This window comes from Amia ocellicauda, chromosome 18 (assembly GCF_036373705.1).
Source record: "Amia ocellicauda isolate fAmiCal2 chromosome 18, fAmiCal2.hap1, whole genome shotgun sequence".
In the NCBI taxonomy this organism is placed as follows: Eukaryota; Metazoa; Chordata; class Actinopteri; order Amiiformes; family Amiidae; genus Amia; species Amia ocellicauda.
Window position 1 is genome coordinate 9,181,487 of NC_089867.1, and position 20,004 is coordinate 9,201,490.

General features: G+C 39.9%; 1 protein-coding gene across 9 annotated transcripts in view; it reads left to right on the plus strand.

Moving 5' to 3' along the window:
- The window catches only part of triob (trio Rho guanine nucleotide exchange factor b), a 148,360-nt gene that overhangs the window by 87,747 nt on the left and 40,609 nt on the right, over positions 1 to 20,004 (plus strand). For all 9 annotated transcript variants that reach the window (XM_066690422.1, XM_066690427.1, XM_066690426.1 and 6 more), the window contains exons 11-21: positions 1,134 to 1,256; positions 2,125 to 2,316; positions 5,628 to 5,797; positions 6,893 to 7,067; positions 11,284 to 11,479; positions 12,571 to 12,737; positions 14,561 to 14,680; positions 15,562 to 15,753; positions 15,857 to 16,006; positions 16,261 to 16,375; positions 19,438 to 19,553. In XM_066690422.1, coding sequence (XP_066546519.1) covers positions 1,134 to 1,256; positions 2,125 to 2,316; positions 5,628 to 5,797; positions 6,893 to 7,067; positions 11,284 to 11,479; positions 12,571 to 12,737; positions 14,561 to 14,680; positions 15,562 to 15,753; positions 15,857 to 16,006; positions 16,261 to 16,375; positions 19,438 to 19,553 — 1,716 coding nt within the window. The remainder of the gene's footprint in view (positions 1 to 1,133; positions 1,257 to 2,124; positions 2,317 to 5,627; positions 5,798 to 6,892; positions 7,068 to 11,283; positions 11,480 to 12,570; positions 12,738 to 14,560; positions 14,681 to 15,561; positions 15,754 to 15,856; positions 16,007 to 16,260; positions 16,376 to 19,437; positions 19,554 to 20,004) is intronic.

Sequence of the window (20,004 nt, forward strand, 5' to 3'; positions counted from 1 at the left end):
AATTAGCTTTGATACTATTGCCTTTTTTCCATAGCCCCCCAGTCGTGTTTTAGCTGTATTTTCTATTTAAGTGCCACAGAGGGCCCTGTGATTACGAGAAGGCTCTGGTTACTCCTGCCTTGTGCCCAAGGGTATTTTGAGCATTGCAAGGTCTATCTGTACTCTAGGTAACTGTTGCCATGGTAATCCGATTCATTGCCGTGTAAGGTGCATGCTATTCTGTATGTAGCACACAATGAGCGCACTAAGATGGCCTTGGAAATCCTTACATGCAATGAACTATAAGAATCAAAATGATCTGTAACAGAGAAATAAATAGGAAAATGATTACAATTGACTGCTTCCTCTGTTCCTTCTTCATGTATCAATTTTCCTGGATAGAAGAGTATCCGTATTAGAAAGATATGAAGCATGAGATCACACGGACTCTCATTTTAGTGTTCTGTCATTCCTAGACCTCACATGTTTTCGTACAGATTTGATTATTATGCCACTCTTCGTCAGAATCGCCATAGTTAACAAGCTGCGGATGACCGAAGCCGCTGGGTCTTAAGATGATTGGAGCTAACAGCTTTAACAAGTTTAATTAGGAAAGCATTACCGGAGAGCTACATTTTTTTCTCCGCTTAGAGATGGTAATGTATAATTGCAGCAATGAGATCTGGAGCTCAGTGAAGATGACTTTATTAAAGCCAGGCCTCATACATTTCTGTAATTACTTGCCACTTTTTTGTCAGCATTTTTGTTTATGCATACTCTTGAAACGCTTGTATATTCCTGGAAACAAGTCTGTTACATGTGTGAGGCTGTGATTAATTGTGAGGATTATGGTGTCTTTATGATGCAAGGATCCATATATATATATTCCACGCTTGTTGCATGAAAGTGTCTCGAGTGAAGTACGATGAGGTTGGGAATTAAGGGGATGTCGTTTACAGATGTTACATGGTGGTGAAAATCATTCCCCCTTGTAATGTGCTGGAATGGATCCTAGTCTAATATTTCTTTCAACCCAAGCACCACCTGGTGGAGCCAAAAAAACTTCACTTGCAATGAGGAGCCATGCTGTCAATGTGTTGTCGTTCATTAACTGTCTCTAATGTAGTCGTAACTGTCTTTTCGTAACCGTTTAGGTTTTGGATTGGATCGAGAATCACGGAGAGGCTTTCTTGAGCAAACACACAGGGGTGGGGAAGTCCCTGCACAGGGCAAGAGCTCTCCAGAAACGGCACGAGGACTTTGAGGAAGTAGCCCAGGTAAACACACTCACCAATCAAAGCCTTGCAGGTCTTCACTAGATGATTGCTCTTGCGTCTGGATTGAATTTCCTAAAACCAATGGGTGGAGGTAGAAATTACTTTTTGCACTCATTTCCTAGCAGCAAATTATGGTCTGAACCCCATCAACTTGTTCAGGAGTAATTCAAGTGAAACTGCATTCACAGCATGACTCAGGTAGTTATTTCAAAAGAGATGTAATTGAATGCTGCTGGAAAAACTACATTTGTACATGTCTTTGACAGTTTCATTTAGACTTTTATTCTCATTACATAGTTTGGTGGAAAAAAAAACCCTCTAAATTCAAGAGGGATATCCACACATTACATGGATAGATCCAGTTAAAAATAGAACATGAACGTATATGAAATTTTTATGTGCAAATAACATACTGCAATGGGAAGCACAAGGTTCTCAGCAATAGCAGCAGCTTTCTTAAAACCTCTTAATATAGGTTCCTATTTGATTGAAAATAGATTTAAAATTTTTTTCTTAGTGTTAGACTTTGACCATGTCTTGCACATCTTTGAAAAACAATTCAGCTTTGCAGTTGGAGGCAACATTTCACTATGAATAAATATGTAATTTGGTTGAATGCATAATACAAACAAAGCAAATATATACATGGTTTTTTAACGCATGTTTGTTTTTTAACGTATAACATACACAAAAGCAGTGTGTCAATCCAGATGTACCCTAACTTTGTCCTGATAATGGCTAGTGTACCAATATTGTTTATCGTGATCCATTTAAATAGGCATAGATCGAACTAATTAAATCTGGTTGAACTATTCTAACCCTGGTTGCGATTCTTCCTGGCATTTCTTCTGCCCCCTTGTGTTCCCAGAACACCTACACCAACGCAGACAAACTCCTGGAAGCAGCAGAGCAGCTTGCCCAGACGGGAGAGTGTGACCCCGAGGAGATCTATCAGGCTGCACACCAGCTGGAGGACCGCATCCAGGACTTCGTCAGGAGGGTGGAGCAGCGCAAAGTGCTGCTGGACATGTCCGTGTCCTTTCACACGCATGTGAAGGAGGTGAGTCAAGATCTGAGCCCATGCGTTGCGGGAGAATAATCCAGTTCCGACACTGGTTGGATGTGCCCTTGTCATATCCCCTTACAGGTAGAGTCAAGGTAGGTTTTTTTTTTTTTTTTAATATGAATGTGCATATATCAATTCCCATTTGGTTTGGTTTGATTTGGTTCTGATTGTGTTTGAGTACCGTGCTGGTGATGTAGATTCTACCCAAAGTGCTTTGCTTTCCCTGTAGATTGTCACAAAATAGAGGATAGTGTCGTACTCCACCTTTGCTGCCTTACTACTTATAATAAGGAAATCATTTGACTGTTTTTAGATGTACGATTTCCTTTCAGCTTGCACACCAGCATTAGAAAAGTGAATTAGTGAGAGAGAGAATGTATTGTCTGGATCTGACAACAGGATAGGCCCTGGTTTAATAAAATCAAGGTGTTTCTCTGAAGATTTGCGAGCAGCCCCAGATGTATCACTTCTAATGGTCGTGTTTTCCTGTGGCCTTCCTGCGGGATCAGTTGCCAGCCACAGGATTAGCACAGGGAGACGGGTCACTTCCCGAATGAAACACACCTCACTGCTGAGGGCCTATAGCACTTCTCACTGCTTTCACAACATTAGACACCAGTAGCCGAGCGTCTGCTATGCGGATTATAAATCAAACATCCTGGGATTCCTTATCATAATGCCATTTCATCAGAGCAGTAAGTTAAATATATATTGTATATATACACACACTCTCGCATGCATATATATGTATATACACACATCTTTAATCGCTTTTGCTTTGTGCTGTCTACATGTGATTTCCTGTCTAAAACAATAGCCAACTCTCTGCTGTAAGAGTAGGGAACTGGCCTTGTAGTGTGTTTGTCTGTTCAGCCAATAGATGTTACCCTTCATGCGCTTTATCACAATTTGTGTAATTAGTAGATCGGTTTGATGATTTTCATTTTCCTGTTGCAATGCGTTTGTGTTAGACCAATAAATGTTAAAGATTGAAATCATGTGGACATTTTTACTTGTTTTGGAGTGACAATTCACTGCCTTCTGCCAGGCGAGAGCCCATGGGGGCAAGCATTTGCCACTTAATCGTGATTAATAATAAATATTTACGTTCAGTATAGAGGACAACAGTGTCATTACAGCGAGCTGCTATTGTTGAACAATTGCATGTACTTAACTAGTAGTGCATTTCCGTGTTTGCCTGTGAGTTTAAGTATGTAAGTATATTATGTAAGCATATGTTATTAATGATTTAATAATATTGCTGTGCCTGTACTAAGGGTGATACAAATTCTGATTCTGTGGCATGAATTAAAATGCTAGTACCGTTGCAAAATGTCTACGTTTCCCACTCTGTGTAGTCCAATTGATTATTACAATTCAGATAGGTGTGTGTAGTCATGTACTGTCTAAAATGTTATGAACCAAAGCACAATGCATGATTTTATTGCTTGTTGTCCCAGAAAAATAATATTCAAAATCACACTAGCATGATAAACGTATAGGGAAATGTTTACATAGTGCATGGTAGTTTAACAATAAAGTATACCTATATTATAACGTCGCAATATTCTGTTAAAGATTACAGGAGTTGAGATGAACGATAACAATACACTTAAGAGCCAGCATGTAGTAAAGTCACTTCTTTAAAAAAAAGTTGGGTGTGTTCGGATTTCCTGTAGTGTGTGCAGCCCTTATCATTGTGAAAGCTGGGGTTGACTGTGCAGAACCCAGCAACTTCCTTCTGCCCAGTGAGGTAGAGACACTGCATGGCAGGTGAGCAGACTTAGGCCAGTGTTACTCCTGGGGATGGACCTGCTGACCTGCACCGGCAGTGACGTCTGTCACCGTGTGACCTGGTGAATTTGACTCCCAACGGCTGTGGGAGGGAAAAGGTAGAAGAGAAATGGGGAATGACACATATCTTATTGGAAGTTTTTGTGTAATGTAATGTAATTGACGTATTCCTGTTAGATATGTGAGTTGTTGCACGTTGTATTTGTTTGCTAAATCTCTTGTATATATCTTTATTTTTTATACACACCTATTTATGGGCATTGATTTTTATATATATATATATATATGCCAACACAGAGAAGTCTTGTGCTGAATGGTGGTTTTGTTGTCAGTTTCCAGTTCAGGGAGTGTAGTTTCCGTCTGCTGAATAATGTAAAAATATCGTGACGATGATTGTACAAAAGGACTCGCTCTGAGGAGCTAAAAAGAATTAATTCTAGCTATCTGCAAGGTTTACATCTATATTACCAATGCTTTTAGTTTGATCTTCAAAATTAAGATACCTTTTGTTGATTGCATTTTTCCCCAAACTAGTACCTTGGAATTAGCTTTGGGGAAAAAAATGTATCTTCAATATTAAGGATTACATGTTCTCTCTCCCCTTGTTTTATAAGTTGAGTCTATATTATTATTTGATCTATTCTGAAATAGTTTAAAATTGCACATCCTTTCTCCTGACCTTCCCATGTTCCCTCGGGCTTAATTACATTTCTGTTTAGTCAAATCAGTCTTCATAATAACACGGAGAGAACAGGAAGTGCGACATAATTATTTATCTGATCAGAAATGGTACATGACAATTTGCCCCGCCCCCCTAGTGTGTTGAACACTGTACAGAATATTTGAATACTGGCACTGGCCCCAGAGAACAGCATCCCTACCAGCAGGCTTCTCTGTGGTAAATATTTATATTCTCTCCTGTCTGTATTTTGTATCAGGTTGTTTTTTCAGGTGTGCTAGTTGTGATGAGATGTATGATCACACAAGGAGCAGTGCGCTGTATTTCTCATTTGCCTTTTGATTAATATATGGATCTGGTTACAGTGAAACAAAAGTCCATTTAGTGAATAATACAGTTCAGTTGTTGGGTGTTTCTAAATCCTAAAGCTTTAGCATTAGGACACATATCTCTAAGTTAATTATGAGTTGTTGAAATTATTTGAACTTGGAGTTTGTTTGGTTCGTTTCCCTGACTGGAAAAGATCGTTAGGACAGGAAAATGTCAGGATGTTTCAGTGTGCATGTGGAGAACAATGTTAACCCTACCCCTTCCTTCTGAGAATAATGTAAATGTCATTTGTGAAGGTCCAGATGATTGTGGAATGCAATTTTGATGTGTGTGTGTATATATATATACCTACAAAAAGTTGCATAATAGTCCTCTTGAGTGGGAGGGGTAGCACAAATGTTATATGATTATGCACAAGAAAATACTGGAGTATGCCCGATGGAGTTTGCAGTGTTGCCTGACCTTTTCCGTGTCTGATGATATTTGCAAATGTTGCCCGTAGCTGTGGACATGGCTGGAGGACCTGCAGAAGGAGCTGCTGGATGATGTGTACGCCGAGTCGGTGGAGGCCGTGCAGGACCTCATCAAACGCTTCGGACAGCAGCAGCAGACCACACTGCAGGTCACTGTTAATGTCATCAAGGAGGGAGAGGACCTCATCCAGCAGCTGAGGTAGGAGACGGACAACTTGCGATAATCACGATAGTCACAACGGCAGGAGAAATGTTGTATCTGAAATGTGATCATTCCCCCCTAAAAAAATAATAATTGCGGCAGCTAATTTTAACCCCTCTAGAGCTGTTTGTCCAATGCATGAGAAATAATACAGCGGTTTGATACTCTTGAGTTTCTTATTTTTGTTTTCATTAGCAGCTTCGACGACAACGAGAAACTCATTAGCGCGGCTTTTGTCGAGTATTGTTATATAATTGTGCTGTGTGCGGGCATTGCATCCCTTAAGGCAGTGTTGCCCAGCTTGCTAGTTATTGTCGTGGTTGGAGTTGTTGTTTTTCCAAATGCATTGTATAAGCAGCTGCCTGGCAAAAGCACAGTGTCGTACCGAACAGCTGCAGTGTCTTCGTATCCTTCGTGTCTGATGTATATTAGAGAGGTGGCAAACTTCATGAATTGGCTTAACTATTTAAAATGTGGAGAAGCAAAGATTAGTAGAAATGGATATGATGCAAAGCGAATTAGATACCATTTATGATTCAAAATGTACATATCTGATTTATACTTCGTGCACTTTTAGTTTGAATTGAGTCCAGGAAGCACTGAGGATATGCGTGTGTAAATGTGACATTGTTTTCAAGATCTAGTCTCTTTGTTATCTTTTACTCGGCAAAATGACAGCCCTTCGTTACTGCTTTCATTTAATGGAGGACCCAAGCCTCCGTCTGGATTTATTTCTGTGCAAAATTTTCTCTTCATTGTACCCATAACTTATTTCCCATCATTGCCATCAGTAGAGCTGTAAACATGCCTGTGCTGTTTTATTAATTGTAAACTGACACATGAGATGATTCCTAAAGGGAGTTTTGCCATGATCTCTTGTTGAGACTGTTTCCCTAAAGGTGTTAACATGATGCAACCATTTCAGACTTGTTTAAAGCAAACCATCTCCAACGTGCAGGTCAATACTATGTTTTCATTCGTTTTGGGGGTAAATTAGCAGTGCAAAGACTTAAAACTAATTATTCAAATTACCTAGTCTTGGTTTGATTACCAGGACGTTTCTGACCGCTGGATATCTTTCCTGCATTTCAGGGACTCTGCGATTTCGAGTAACAAGACCCCCCACAACAGCTCCATCAACCATATCGAGAGCGTGCTGCAGCAGCTGGACGAGGCCCAGGCCCAGATGGAAGAGCTCTTTCAGGAGCGCAAGATCAAACTCGAACTCTTCCTGCAGCTGCGCGTGTTCGAGAGAGATGCCATCGACGTAAGTTCAGCTTAAACGCCGAGGCCGAGTTCGAATTCAGGGAATTCTTGGGTGAATCAGATCCCTTTATCTATCCAGTGCTCCTTGTGGCGTCAGCAATGCAAATAGTTGATAGTCTGTGTAGCATGACGGGACAAAGTGTCTGTCTTGAATATTTCAGGTTTCACCCTTGCCTGTTGTTGCTCAGTGAATGAAAACTTAAACTGCTGCCAATCATAATAATAACTGTGACTCTGTAATGGATGCAGCGATTATTGAAAATGGATAGATGGATGCATGATGGTGATGATCATAATTATTATTATAATAAATAATCAACCAAAATGCATGGATCTCCGAGGATGAATGCTGTGATAGAATGAATGAATGTATATAAACTCAATCAGCTCAGATGGGAGGAATGGCCTGTCTTTACATGTCTCGTTCTTATGGTTTTCAGTTGCCAAGAAACGCCACAATCCTGTTGAACCTTGAAAGAACCATTTGAATCATGATCATAATTGCTTGCCTCCAAACTCTAAATTCACGTCTTTTATTGGTTTTGTGCTTCATAGGCAAGTTAAAAAGACAACAATCCAATATACTTCCACATATCCTGTGACACAAGGCCTCACGCTTATAAGTGACTCATACGCCCCTCCGTTCTTTTTAATTATTATTATTATAACTACCGTTCTAATCTTCCCTCTCCGAAATCTTTGATCTGTTCAAATCCATGAAGTGTTCTTCGTATTGAGCGAAAGCTATTGATTCTATCTCTGAAATAAATTAGTCCCTTTTCATCTTATGCCTGCATTGCTGGATTAATAGCAGTACAAAATGACTGCAGATGGCATGCAGCTATTACAATGAAGTAAAACATGGATGAGTGTGTGCATGGGGCTGAGGAGCTTTCAGTTTTATCTCCAGATCAGTAGGAGGCAAACTCAGGAGATGAATATTTAGTAAAGCTTTGTAAGCATATTTCACAGACTTATAGGTATTACGTATTTATATATACACACACACACACACACAGAGCAGGGAAATTGAGTAATCTTTGCAGTTTTATAACCAGTTCAGTGCACATTGTCAACACATGAACTAAAACAAAGAAATAGATTAATTTTAATCACTTTTGAAGGTAAAACTGGTTGTCACAACTTGGCTTTAAATTAAGAGATGAGATTAAGCATTTGTACTGTAATATTTCTAACATTAGCAACCTGGGTTATGTTTATATTTTTATTTTACGTTAATTTTCTTTAAATTGTACAGACATTATGCAGAAATATGCCAGTAGTACTGAAAATTAAAATGTTTTGCACTAAAGTGTTAACTAATTCAAGAAAGATGCTATTTTATTTGATGGGTATTATTAGCATTGTCTGTAGATTTGTCGGCATAAAAACAATCAGTGTTTTGTTGACTTTCCCATCACACACTATAACATGGCTCTTTATGATATGAACTAAACAGATAAAGTTCAGATCAAATGTGGGGAAGTGCCATTATTTACATGTAGATATTGGTCATGGAATTTCGATTTGTTTACATGATACAGCTTGGGCACTCACATCTTTTGTAGATGGGGATATTTGAAGTGTATTGCATTTTCTGTGGATCATGCACAATACATTTGACGAATCATTTGAGAAACTAGTCACAGGCCTATTTCTTGGTCATGGTTTAAATGTATTGAATCAGTGCAATAAGTTCATAAGTAAAGTTGACGCCAGCTGATAAGTCTTGGCAGGGTTTATGTTTTTGTTCTGCTGATTACACACCCTCTCAAAGACTGCTTCCTGACTAAAGCAAAGGTGCCCTGAAGCCCCAAGTATAGGTGAGGCACGTGTGGATCTTCATAGACACTTTCTCCTTTAAATCGACTGTAAGAAGATGGTTTTACGGTCAGAAAGGAAGTTTTGGTGTTTATTTTCTTGTACAGTATTTTTATTTGAGTAACTCCAGGTAAGTTCTACACGATATTTTTTATCTGGTTTAATATACACTCGGGATCATGACTGGTGAAGGGATTCTCCTTGTCTTCTGTACGTCTGGAAATGGTTTAGTTGAGAACTGCTTACTTAAATTAGTGATGCAACATTTTCTGTCTTGACTCGTCTTCTGCTTATGTTATCTTACACTACTGAGATTCTGTTCGGTTTGGATTGCTAGAGCCCTGAGAAGTGAATTTGTTTAAGCAGAACTTTTGACAGAAGAAGCTGATTGGTTTTGACATCAACTCGGTATGTTGCCCACATCGGCATTATATGGTTTTGTTTGGCCAATTTTGAGGTTACACTGTCGCTTGATGGGGCACTGCCTCGATTCAGCAGGGTCATATTTGTTCCCTTTTCCTGGAAATTTGATTATAATAGTTTATTGGTTAAGTTAGAGCATGACAACTTGAATAAAGTGGGCTAAACTGTGAATTATGAGGGCAGAATTCAATTATGCTTTCTTTTTTTCACATTGGGAAATGCTTTTTCTATGGACTGTTTTGCCTTACCTTTGTATCGTATTGTATACCTGAGCTGTTTTTTCACTTTTCCGATATACTCATGGGCAATACAGCTTGGGAAAACATTCCCTGACATTTGCTTTAATTTTAAATCAACAACAATAAAAACCCAAATGTTTAGGGTATTGAAATATTCCAATGAAAGCCAAAATGATTGGGTAATCATGATAATCTATACCACACTAATACTGTCCTCTTAAAACAAAGCTTTTCCATTATTAATTTTACTCAAATAAATGTTTTGAGGCCATTTTATCAGCCAGATAATATTATGCATGCTTCATATTAGAACCATGCAAAGCAAAATTAATAAATGGGACAAATGCAAATGCTGGGTTTCTTTAAAGCCTACAGTGAATGCATTTCTGTTTTTGTTTTGTATGTTTCTGAAGGTTGTTTTGACAATCTTGATTATGTTTACTTGTTTGATAATGACCTTATTAAAAACTGCCCACAAACGTCAACAATATCATGTTACTATTTAAAACAAACAGGAACTATGATGCAGCCTGTTCCAAATAATTCATCTGAAAGGATGTTTATATATGTTTAGCTAAAGAGTGGCAGATAAAATGTTTGTTTCGTTTATGCTTCTGAGTAACTAATTTTGACCAAAATATATATAACATTAGAAATGTTATTTTAATTGTATTCAATACATCACTGAAATAGCCAAACATTATAGTTTTTTTTTTTTCTTCAATGGGTGTAGGATTACCACTAACAAGTTACAGTAATCAAAGGAAATATTTGTTGTGAATCTTTATTAAGACTACAACAGAACTTTAGTGATGTACTCCATATGTTACTGCAGTTGGGCTTTGGAGGTGCGTTATGCATTTTGTACAGTTGTGTATTTAGTGAGAGTGTCCAATTAAATCATAACAACTTAGTCATGTAGCTCATCCCCCTGCTTTTGAACGTCAATTTAACTGCCAATTAATTGGATGAAAGTGTCAAACGTTCAGGTGGGAATCGTTCTATCTGCCTTAAACCTCACGTTTATATGACAATTCATAAAGAGTGTGAATTCTCTGTTGAGCAACAAAATGCTTTTTCATGAAGGAACCCCTCAGCCTGTTGAGCAGGGAGATCAAAACTCGCCAATTCTTGTAGCTGTCTAAAATCATGACAGTGAAATCCGTAGAATAGCACCTCTCTTGACACATTTGACTACATAAAAGATGCCTGGTCTGCTTTTTCTTTTCTTTTCAATAGTGTTTTAATAATAAAACAATCTGAGTGCCACATTTTAACAGTTTTACATATGCACATTTGAAAGTCCCCTTTAACTACACTGTTCAGACTCCCATTGAGAACAGCAGGTGCTTCGAGAGATATCTTAGCCTCAAAAATTACATTTTATTTTACTGAACGTCAGCTTCATTTTCCATCTTTGTTGGTGACCTTGCATATTTCTTTTGGATACTTTCACCGGAAAAACAAATGGCTTACACAAAAGAAATTCTGCAAGCACTACTGAACAGCACGCAGACTGATTGAATATTGGCTGTGATGTTGGAATCTTGTTAATTTTCCAACCGTACTGCCAAGGCGGCAGAAAAGATTAATACATTATTCACAGATCAGCACGCAAGTCCAGGCCATCAAACAGGGTTTTAAACGTGTCTTAACATATACAGTACACTTATATTTGCACGCCTGTGATGACGGAAGCAAGAGTTTTTAATGCGCCCCATCTTTGTTTTGCAGATCATCTCTGATCTGGAGTCCTGGAATGACGAGTTGTCACAGCAGATGAATGACTTCGACACTGAAGACCTGACGCTGGCAGAGCAGAGGCTGCAGCACCATGCTGACAAGGCCCTGACCATGAACAACCTGACCTTTGATGTCATCCACCAGGGCCAGGAGCTCCTGCAGTATGTCAACGAGGTCCAGGCCTCAGGTAAGAGCTCACCATGGCAAGCCTCATGCTGGGGAAACACTAGGGGGATAATATATCAATACATTAATATTATATTAGCAGAAGCTTTTATTTTAATTATAATACGACCAAGTCCTCATACCAGTAGCTTGATTTATCATACCAATGTGATTTTAAGCAACTGCTTATTAACTTATTTTTGTAGTAATGATAGTGAGCACTCCGGTGCTATCCATGACTTTTGAAATAGGGTAAATTAAATGTGAATGGGCCATTTCAAGACTTTAAGTTTTTGTTGCTGTTTATACATGTTCTGACAAGAATATGCAGAAAATACTCTCCATATACCGTGAAGCCCTCTGGTCATGTTATGTAGAAGACCGGTCCAGGTTGGGAAGCATTTATGTCATTAGTAAGGCTTTTGAGAATCCCAATTATGTATGTGGATTTGCTTTTATATAATGCTATAACGATGGTGTTTTAGATTCAGAAATTCTGTTTGAGTAATGCTAAAGTGGATTCGTACGTAAGTCTACTACAGTTATGAGGTCAAGAAATGAATAAATAATTAGAGGCCATGTATATTAAATGTAGCTTCTGCATACAGTAATTTCATTAGGACATAACAGTCTATGGTAGTCTAGTTATGTATTTGGTATTTTGGGGGAATTTCAAGGATTATTTTCTTATTTACTTAGAAATGAAAGTTGTATCTTGTCTGCCTTGCAGTCAAAGTGTTGCAGTCAAGAGATGGAGGAGCCAGGAAATCTGCTCCTTGGGGGGAAGGGGAGTAAAGCCCACATTTCCGAACCTATAGGATGAGCTGTGATGAGGAGATTTGGAACTGAGCGCTGTATAATCCCTGAGACTCTACTAGATTACGCTCGTATACAGTGCAAAGTTGGCCATGCGATTCCTCTGTCTAGAACGCTGCTGGTAGCCACCAGAAGCAAGAGAGCAAAGGATTTGAAAGACCTCAAAGAATAATTTCTAGGACAGTATCGAGGGGAAGCAAAATGCAATGCACTCTTCAACACACATTGCAGTGTGAGGGCGCTTGCTGTGGAGTTATCTGAAAAGTGCTTATCTGGAGTTATTTCTGTCCCCCTCAGGTGTGGAGCTGCTGTGTGACCGGGATGTGGACATGGCCACACGCGTCCAGGACCTGCTCGAGTTTCTGCACGAGAAGCAGCAAGAGCTGGACGTGGCCGCCGAACAGCACCGCCGCCACCTGGAGCAGTGCGTGCAGCTGCGCCACCTGCAGGCTGAAGTCAAGCAGGTGACCTTACCATCTGCACCGACTGGGTCCCCTCGCTCTCCCATGACATCACACCATTCCTCACATGACTTCCTAGCCTTCTTTTTCAACTCGTACCCCTTATCCACTTCCCAGAGACGCTTTCCCCTATAACCCTGTAGACCAACCTTGTGCAAATCCATTCCTCAAAGAGACTATATTAATGGAACCAGTTGAAGAGCATCGTTAGTTCAGTTAACCCAATCAACACCTCAGGTTGAATTCAAACCCAGATGATCTTTAGCCGGGGACCGGATTTGAAGAGCCCAGCTGTAGAATGTTTTCTAATAATATACACAACCCTTTCCTGTTACCTTGATTGGGAGTTTCCAGCTGCAACATCCTGTTTTAAGTTTAGCTTTGTGATATGGGTTAATAAGTATTATTAATGAGTATAAGTATAGCGGCAGATTCTTTAATTTCACTGCAACTGGAAAATATTCCATCACCGGAATCCCTCTAGTTTAGCCTCTTTATCACAGTTGAAAAAAGCACTTTTGAGAAAGCTGTAATAAGCTCGCAACATTACATTCAATAACAAAGCCGTGCTAATGAGCTAGTGATGCATAGATTTGAGATGATATTAGTCAGTTGCTTAATGCGCTGGTTTTGTTTTTTTGTCATTTGCTTAATTTTTCTGAAATTTTCTCTAGAAGACACTTTCTATTTACTGTGAAATCTGTTTCCTGGTAAATGAGTCATGGTGATTGGAGTTACAGTCAGATGGAGGTTTATGTTTGGAGCATGAACTAATTTAATCTCTCTTTTGCATTGAGTGTCTACGTGACTATTTTAATTGGGTGCAATGGGTTTTTGTTTAAGCCGATATAATGGTGCTATTGAGAGCCACTCCCAAATATTAATGTCCAAAATGTTTTTGTATACCAGAACCTTCCATGTTCGACCACCATACCAAGTTACAATTTAATAAATGAGTTTGACTGTGCAAACCCTATTGCTGTCTGTACATGAGCTGTGAGTAATGGCTGAGGAATTTCGGAAGAGCAACAGAAGGCTAAGAAATCCCACTGAAATTAGCACAAATTAATCGGCAGGTTAGAGGCAGTGTTATATTGCATTGCTTTTGTTAAAAGTTCCTGAGCTAGTGCTCTTACTATTGGTAGCATGGTATTTTCAAATGCCAAAACTTTTTATGGGTTGAATTTCACAAGTCTCTTCCCATCTCCCTCTCCATCTCCATTTTTTAACCCTTCTTGAAATTCTTGATTAGATCCATTAAATGCCTTACGGTTGTGTCCAGGTTTAATATAGATTGTGCATTTGGCATCTTAATATAAATTTGACGGCATATTTATAGTTGTTGAAATGTTGCTGGCATGTTATACTTCATATTGCCGTACAAGAAGCAGCAACGTATTCTCTATTGTAAAATCAATGTTCAGTTTTCAGCCCTACTTGCTTTTTCAAAATGTGGGGCAAAAAAGGCTTCACTGGCAATAGTGACTTTAATCCTGCAGATGTGCAGACTTTAAGATAAAAAAAAAAAAAAAAAAAATCAAGTTTAATTCTCATTAAGAATTGGGTTTAGACTGGTTTCTAGGCCCTCATGTAACATATGTTTATATATCCAGTCACACTGACATCACATGATGTTTTCTCTCAAACGCTGCCGGCCACACAGAACCAGGTGTATAAATTGTTTTCCAACAAAACAAGGTGGAATTTACCCTGGGGCCAGAGAAAATGTTTGTAATCTTGAGCTGTTAGTGCAGATGGATTTTTATACTTGAGGAATTGAGGGTGTAAACCCTTCACTTAGGATTGATGTGCGTGTGTCGGTGTAGGTACTGGGATGGATCAGGAACGGGGAGTCGATGCTGAATGCAGGCCTCATCACAGCCAGCTCCCTGCAGGAGGCGGAACAGCTACAGAGAGAACACGAGCAATTCCAGCATGCTATCGAAGTGAGCATCTATTTGTTTTTCCTTTTGAATTTGCTTTGCTTTAATATAAGTGAATAGGTATAAGAGGTATCTTTTATTGTATAAGAGATGTCATCTTGTGTAGTTTGTGGTTGCACAGATGCACAATGTCTCATACAATTAGTCACCTTTCTCTTGACATATTATCATTTTAAAAATCACACAAGTAAGAATTAAACACACACATCTATTTCCAATGATTTTGTTTTTTGTGTGTGTTAAATTTAACGATCAACTCCCTTTCCCTCAGTCTAAAAATGTTTTTGTCCAGGATACGCAGTAAATGACCTACAGTAGCCCATCTGTGTTGTTTTTCATGCTGGTTAAACGCAACAAGACTATTAAACACAAATGTGAAGGTGGGCCCACTAGTATTAAGTGTCCTGAAACGTCGCTGGTAATTCTATGAACAGGATGACATTTATGCACAAGAGTTAGAGGAATGTCAGGAAATGCTGCTCTGTGGTTTGTATTCTCATATATGATTTAACATAGAATAAATATTATAGAATCAAACCCCAGTTTTAATTGAATTATTTAGCAACCAGCTGGGAACAAACACAAGGTCAATATAAATTATTGCTAACACAGTTATTACACAGTAACAGTTATTTAGATAAATGTGGGGATATTAATGAATGTCACAGGAAAATACAAAATTGAGGCAAAAAGTTGTATGTTTTGAAAGCTAACCTTAAACAAATTGGCTTTCCATGCTAAGAACTGTTACTGCTTTTGGGAAGGGGGTGTGGGGTTATCTCGAAACTAGACTGCTTTGGCAATTGACAATAATGAAAAGTGTTTGTAGGTCTGTTTTCTAAACTCTGCCACACCTTTCCTCCCCTACACAAACCTGTCATTAGAAAACACACCAGAGCGCCCTGCAGGTGCAGCAGAAGGCCGAGGCGATGCTCCAAGCCAACCACTATGACATGGACATGATCCGGGACTGCGCCGAGAAAGTGGCCTCCCACTGGCAGCAGCTCATGCTCAAGATGGAGGACCGGCTAAAGCTCGTCAATGCCTCCGTCGCCTTCTACAAGACATCAGAGCAGGTGCGAATCTGTCCGTTTGCCCATTTGTTACATTTACCGACTGTGAGAACAGCCCTCTGAGGCTTGTCTGGTCTCTGCTCACTGGTCCTGCTCCGTGTCTCAGGTTTGCAGTGTGTTGGAAAGTCTGGAGCAGGAGTACAAGCGGGAGGAGGACTGGTGTGGAGGGGCCGACAAACTGGGCCCCAACTGCGAGTCAGACCACGTGACCCCCATGATCAGTAAACACCTGGAGCAGAAGGAGGCCTTCCTTAAGGTATCTAACTGATTTCTGCCACTTTTCACTTCCATGTCACACCTGCGAAGTTTGATTTAATCTTCCCATCTTCTGTGTGGTCATATTCTAGGTCTTTTTTCATCTCTTGGGATCCATTCAATAGCTTCCTTTGTCCATAATTTTAGTTTATCAAGGCAGCCTGGTTTATTTATTTTTTTATCTCCTCTTCTTCCAAAAATACCCAGTCGTCCCCAGTTTGTATGAATTGGTGATGTTGTGGTTGATCTTTTCAGGCGTGTACGCTGGCCAGACGCAATGCTGACGTGTTCCTGAAGTATCTGCACAGAAACAGTGTGAACATGCCCGGGATGCTCACACACGTCAAAGCTCCCGAACAGCAAGTGAAAAGTAGGTTGGACTTTTCTCTTACCAGGGAATGGCTTTATGGTTATTTTTTTGGTATGTTCAGTGGAATTACATTTTCATATAGTTTTGCTTTTATTATTATTATTATTGGAAACTCAATCCACTGTAAGCAATGATTTAAATGCCCCTGTTAAACTGTATTCAATATACAACGATCAGCCATAACATTATGAGCACTGACAGGTGAAGTGAATAACACTGATAATCTCGTTAGTGGGTGAGATATATTAGGCAGCAAGTGAACATTTTTTTCCTCAAAGTTGATGTGTTAGAAGCAGGAAAAATGGGCAAGCGTAAGGATCTGAGCGACTTTGACAAGGGCCAAATTGTGATGGCTAGACGACTGTGTCAGAGCATCTCCAAAACTGCGGCTCTTGTGGGGTGTTCCCGGTCTGCAGTGGTCAGTACCTATCAAAAGTGGTCCAAGGAAGGAAAAGCGGTGAACCGGCGACAGGGTCATGGGCGGCCAAGGCTCATTAATGCACGTGGGGAGCGAAGGCTGGCCCGTCTGGTCCGATCCAACAGACGAGCTACTGTAGCTCAAATTGCTGAAAAAGTGAATGCTGGTTCTGATAGAAAGGTGTCAGAACACACAGTGCATCGCAGTTTGTTGCATATGGGGCTGCGTATCCACAGACCAGTCAGGGTGCCCATGCTGACCCCTGTCCACTGCCGAAAGCGCCTACAATGGGCACGTGAGCATCAGAACTGGACCACGGAGCAATGGAAGAAGGTGGCCTGGTCTGATGAATCACGAGTTCAAGGTGTTGACTTGGCATCCAAATTCCCCAGATCTCAATCCAATCGAGCATTTGTAGGATGTGCTGGACAAACAGGTCCGATCCATGGAGGCCCCACCTCGCAACTTACAGGACTTAAAGGATCTGCTGCTAACGTCTTGGTGCCAGATACCACAGCACACCTTCAGAGGTCTAGTGGAGTCCATGCCACAACGGGTCAGCACAAGAAGAACCCTGCAAAACTAAATTGTTAGTTTTTGTTGGTAGTTTACATTTCTACATTTTTTTTATAATGTGTATATATAAATAACAGTAGCATTTTCATTCTTTTTATCTTGATGACATATATAGTAAACAGTTCTATTATCTTTTTATGAAAAATAAAATGTACATAAACATGACAAGTTTAAAGTTGGTTCTGATAGAAAGGTATCATAACACACAGTGCATCGCAGTTTGCTGCGTATGGGGCTACGTATCCACAGAACAGTCAGGGTGCCCATGCTGACCCCTGTCCACTGCCGAAAGCACCTACAATGTGCACGTGAGCATCAGAACTGGACCACGGAGCAATGGAAGAAGGTGGCCTGGTCTGATGAATCACTAGTTATTATTATTATTTTTATGTCTTGGCAGATACCCTTATCCTGGGCGACTTACAACATAAGTGCAAAACAAAGTGCAAAAATACGGTTAAGTGAAAGGCATCAATCATTACAAATTCAATCTAACTAAAACATAGCAATTCAAAATATAATACATTTTACAAATTCCAATTTACAATTTACACAAGCAAGTACAGTAAGTGAGGTCCTACATCCTGGACGGTAAAAGCTAAGTGCTATCAAGATGTAGGGTCACAGTCAAGGGCTACGGGAAAGGGAGCAAGGAGGAAAACAAAATCGAAGACACAAGAAGCATCATAAAACTGTGAAGTGCTATCTAGCGGGGATAAAAGGACTGTCGGAAAAGATGTGTCTTGAGTAAGCACCGGAATGAGGTCAAGGACTCTGATGTTATGACTTTGGTGGGCAGGTCGTTCCACCATTTAGGGGCCAGGGATGAGAAGCAGCGGGCTCTGGAGGAAGGAGAGTGGAGGGGAGGTAGAGTTAGTTTTCTGGCGCTGGAGGAGCACAGTGGTCTGGAGGGAATGTATGGAGAGAAGGTGTTGACTTGGCCTCCAAATTCCCCAGATCTCAATCCAATCAAGCATCTGTGGGATGTGCTGTCCAAACAGGTCCGATCCATGGATGCCCCACCTCGCAGCTTACAGGACTTAAAGGATCTGCTGCTAACATCTTGGTGCCAGATACCACAACACACCTTCAGAGGTCTAGTGGAGTCCATGTCTCGATGGGTCAGGGCTGTTTTGGCGGCCAAAGGAGGACATACACAATATTAGGCAGGTGGTCATAATGTTATGGCTGATCGGTGTATATGCTTTACCAAAGTGTATAGCCTATATTTTGACAACCATACAGTCTCTTATTTACTTTTTCTAATACGTATTTGTTAAAGCCAGCGCTGTACAAGGTGTTCGTACTATCAAGCTGTTTTGAATTTATGCAATTTGTTCTTTTTTTCTATAAGCAATCATGTAACCGTTTACTTTGACAGGATTGATTTCCCTTTAAGCTCTGGCTGTATATTTCCTGAGACTATGGCCTACATTAAAGGATGGCAAAGTCACAAGTTATCATTTGGAACTAAGAGCTGCTCTCCAGTAAACTGCTTAATACTATAAACAGGGGGCGACATTTATTTATTTATCTATTTTTAAATAGGTCATTTGCCTCTTGGTTAAGCTGTAGTACACGTTTCCTAAAGGGACATAAATGTAGGACTGCGGTATGTGCTTCGTGATAAACAAATTAAAAGTTCTTAAACGTTTATTTATTTATTTTCACTCAAATCAAAGAGTAAATCCCTTCAAGATATTAAACACTTGGGGATAGATTTTTTTTTTTTAATCAATGTCTCTCTTCTACTAAGATGCTGAAAGCTATTAAGAGACCCTCATCTAGTTTAATGTGAAGGGGTTACATCTTGGTACTGCTGCTGGTTTTGGGTTTGATATATTTTTTTTTTCAAAAAGAAAAAGAAAGCATCAGAAAACCAAGCATAACTGAGGTCTAGAACATCCCAGTAGGTGGCATTGATGTTCAGAGTTAATTATTCAGCTCGGGGTAAACTGCAGCATTGAAAACTGAAGGATTAGGTGAAAATAAGAGAAGGAAACCCCCCAGACATGACGTTAAGGAATATAGCCATAATTTTGCTGACCATATGTGTGTGTGCGCATAGACATCCTGAACGAGCTGCTGCAGAGGGAGAACCGGGTCCTGCACTTCTGGACCATGCGGAAGAGGAGGCTGGACCAGTGCCAGCAGTATGTGGTGTTTGAGCGCAGTGCCAAGCAGGTCAGTGCCAGCCACCCGCCGCGCCTCTGAGCATCTGGCTCCATCCAGGGCTTGGGTCTACAGAAAGCAAAAACGAACATTAATACTAAGATTTGACAGAATATTTTCCAAAAACATTTGTTTCTCGAAATTTCTAAAGAAGTCAGTAATAATCTTTGGGTTTTGCACATCTGGACACCAAAGACTTGCTTCTGGTAAGAAAAGTAAGTTTTCTGTTTCATAAATCTGTTCATCAGACATGGATTGAAGATGTTCTTGGATACAGACTTTTAATTTGAAAAAATGTTTAAGTGGGAGCTGATCTCAGTTTGTCTTCTCTACTACACTACCTACGAAGAAAATTGTGTGTTTCTGGATTTGCTGTATCATTGGTTGAGGTCCAGTGGTGTGCAAGCTGTTATTTCATAGATTTTAAACTTCAAAATGTTGTTTCTTAAAGACACCTTCCTGT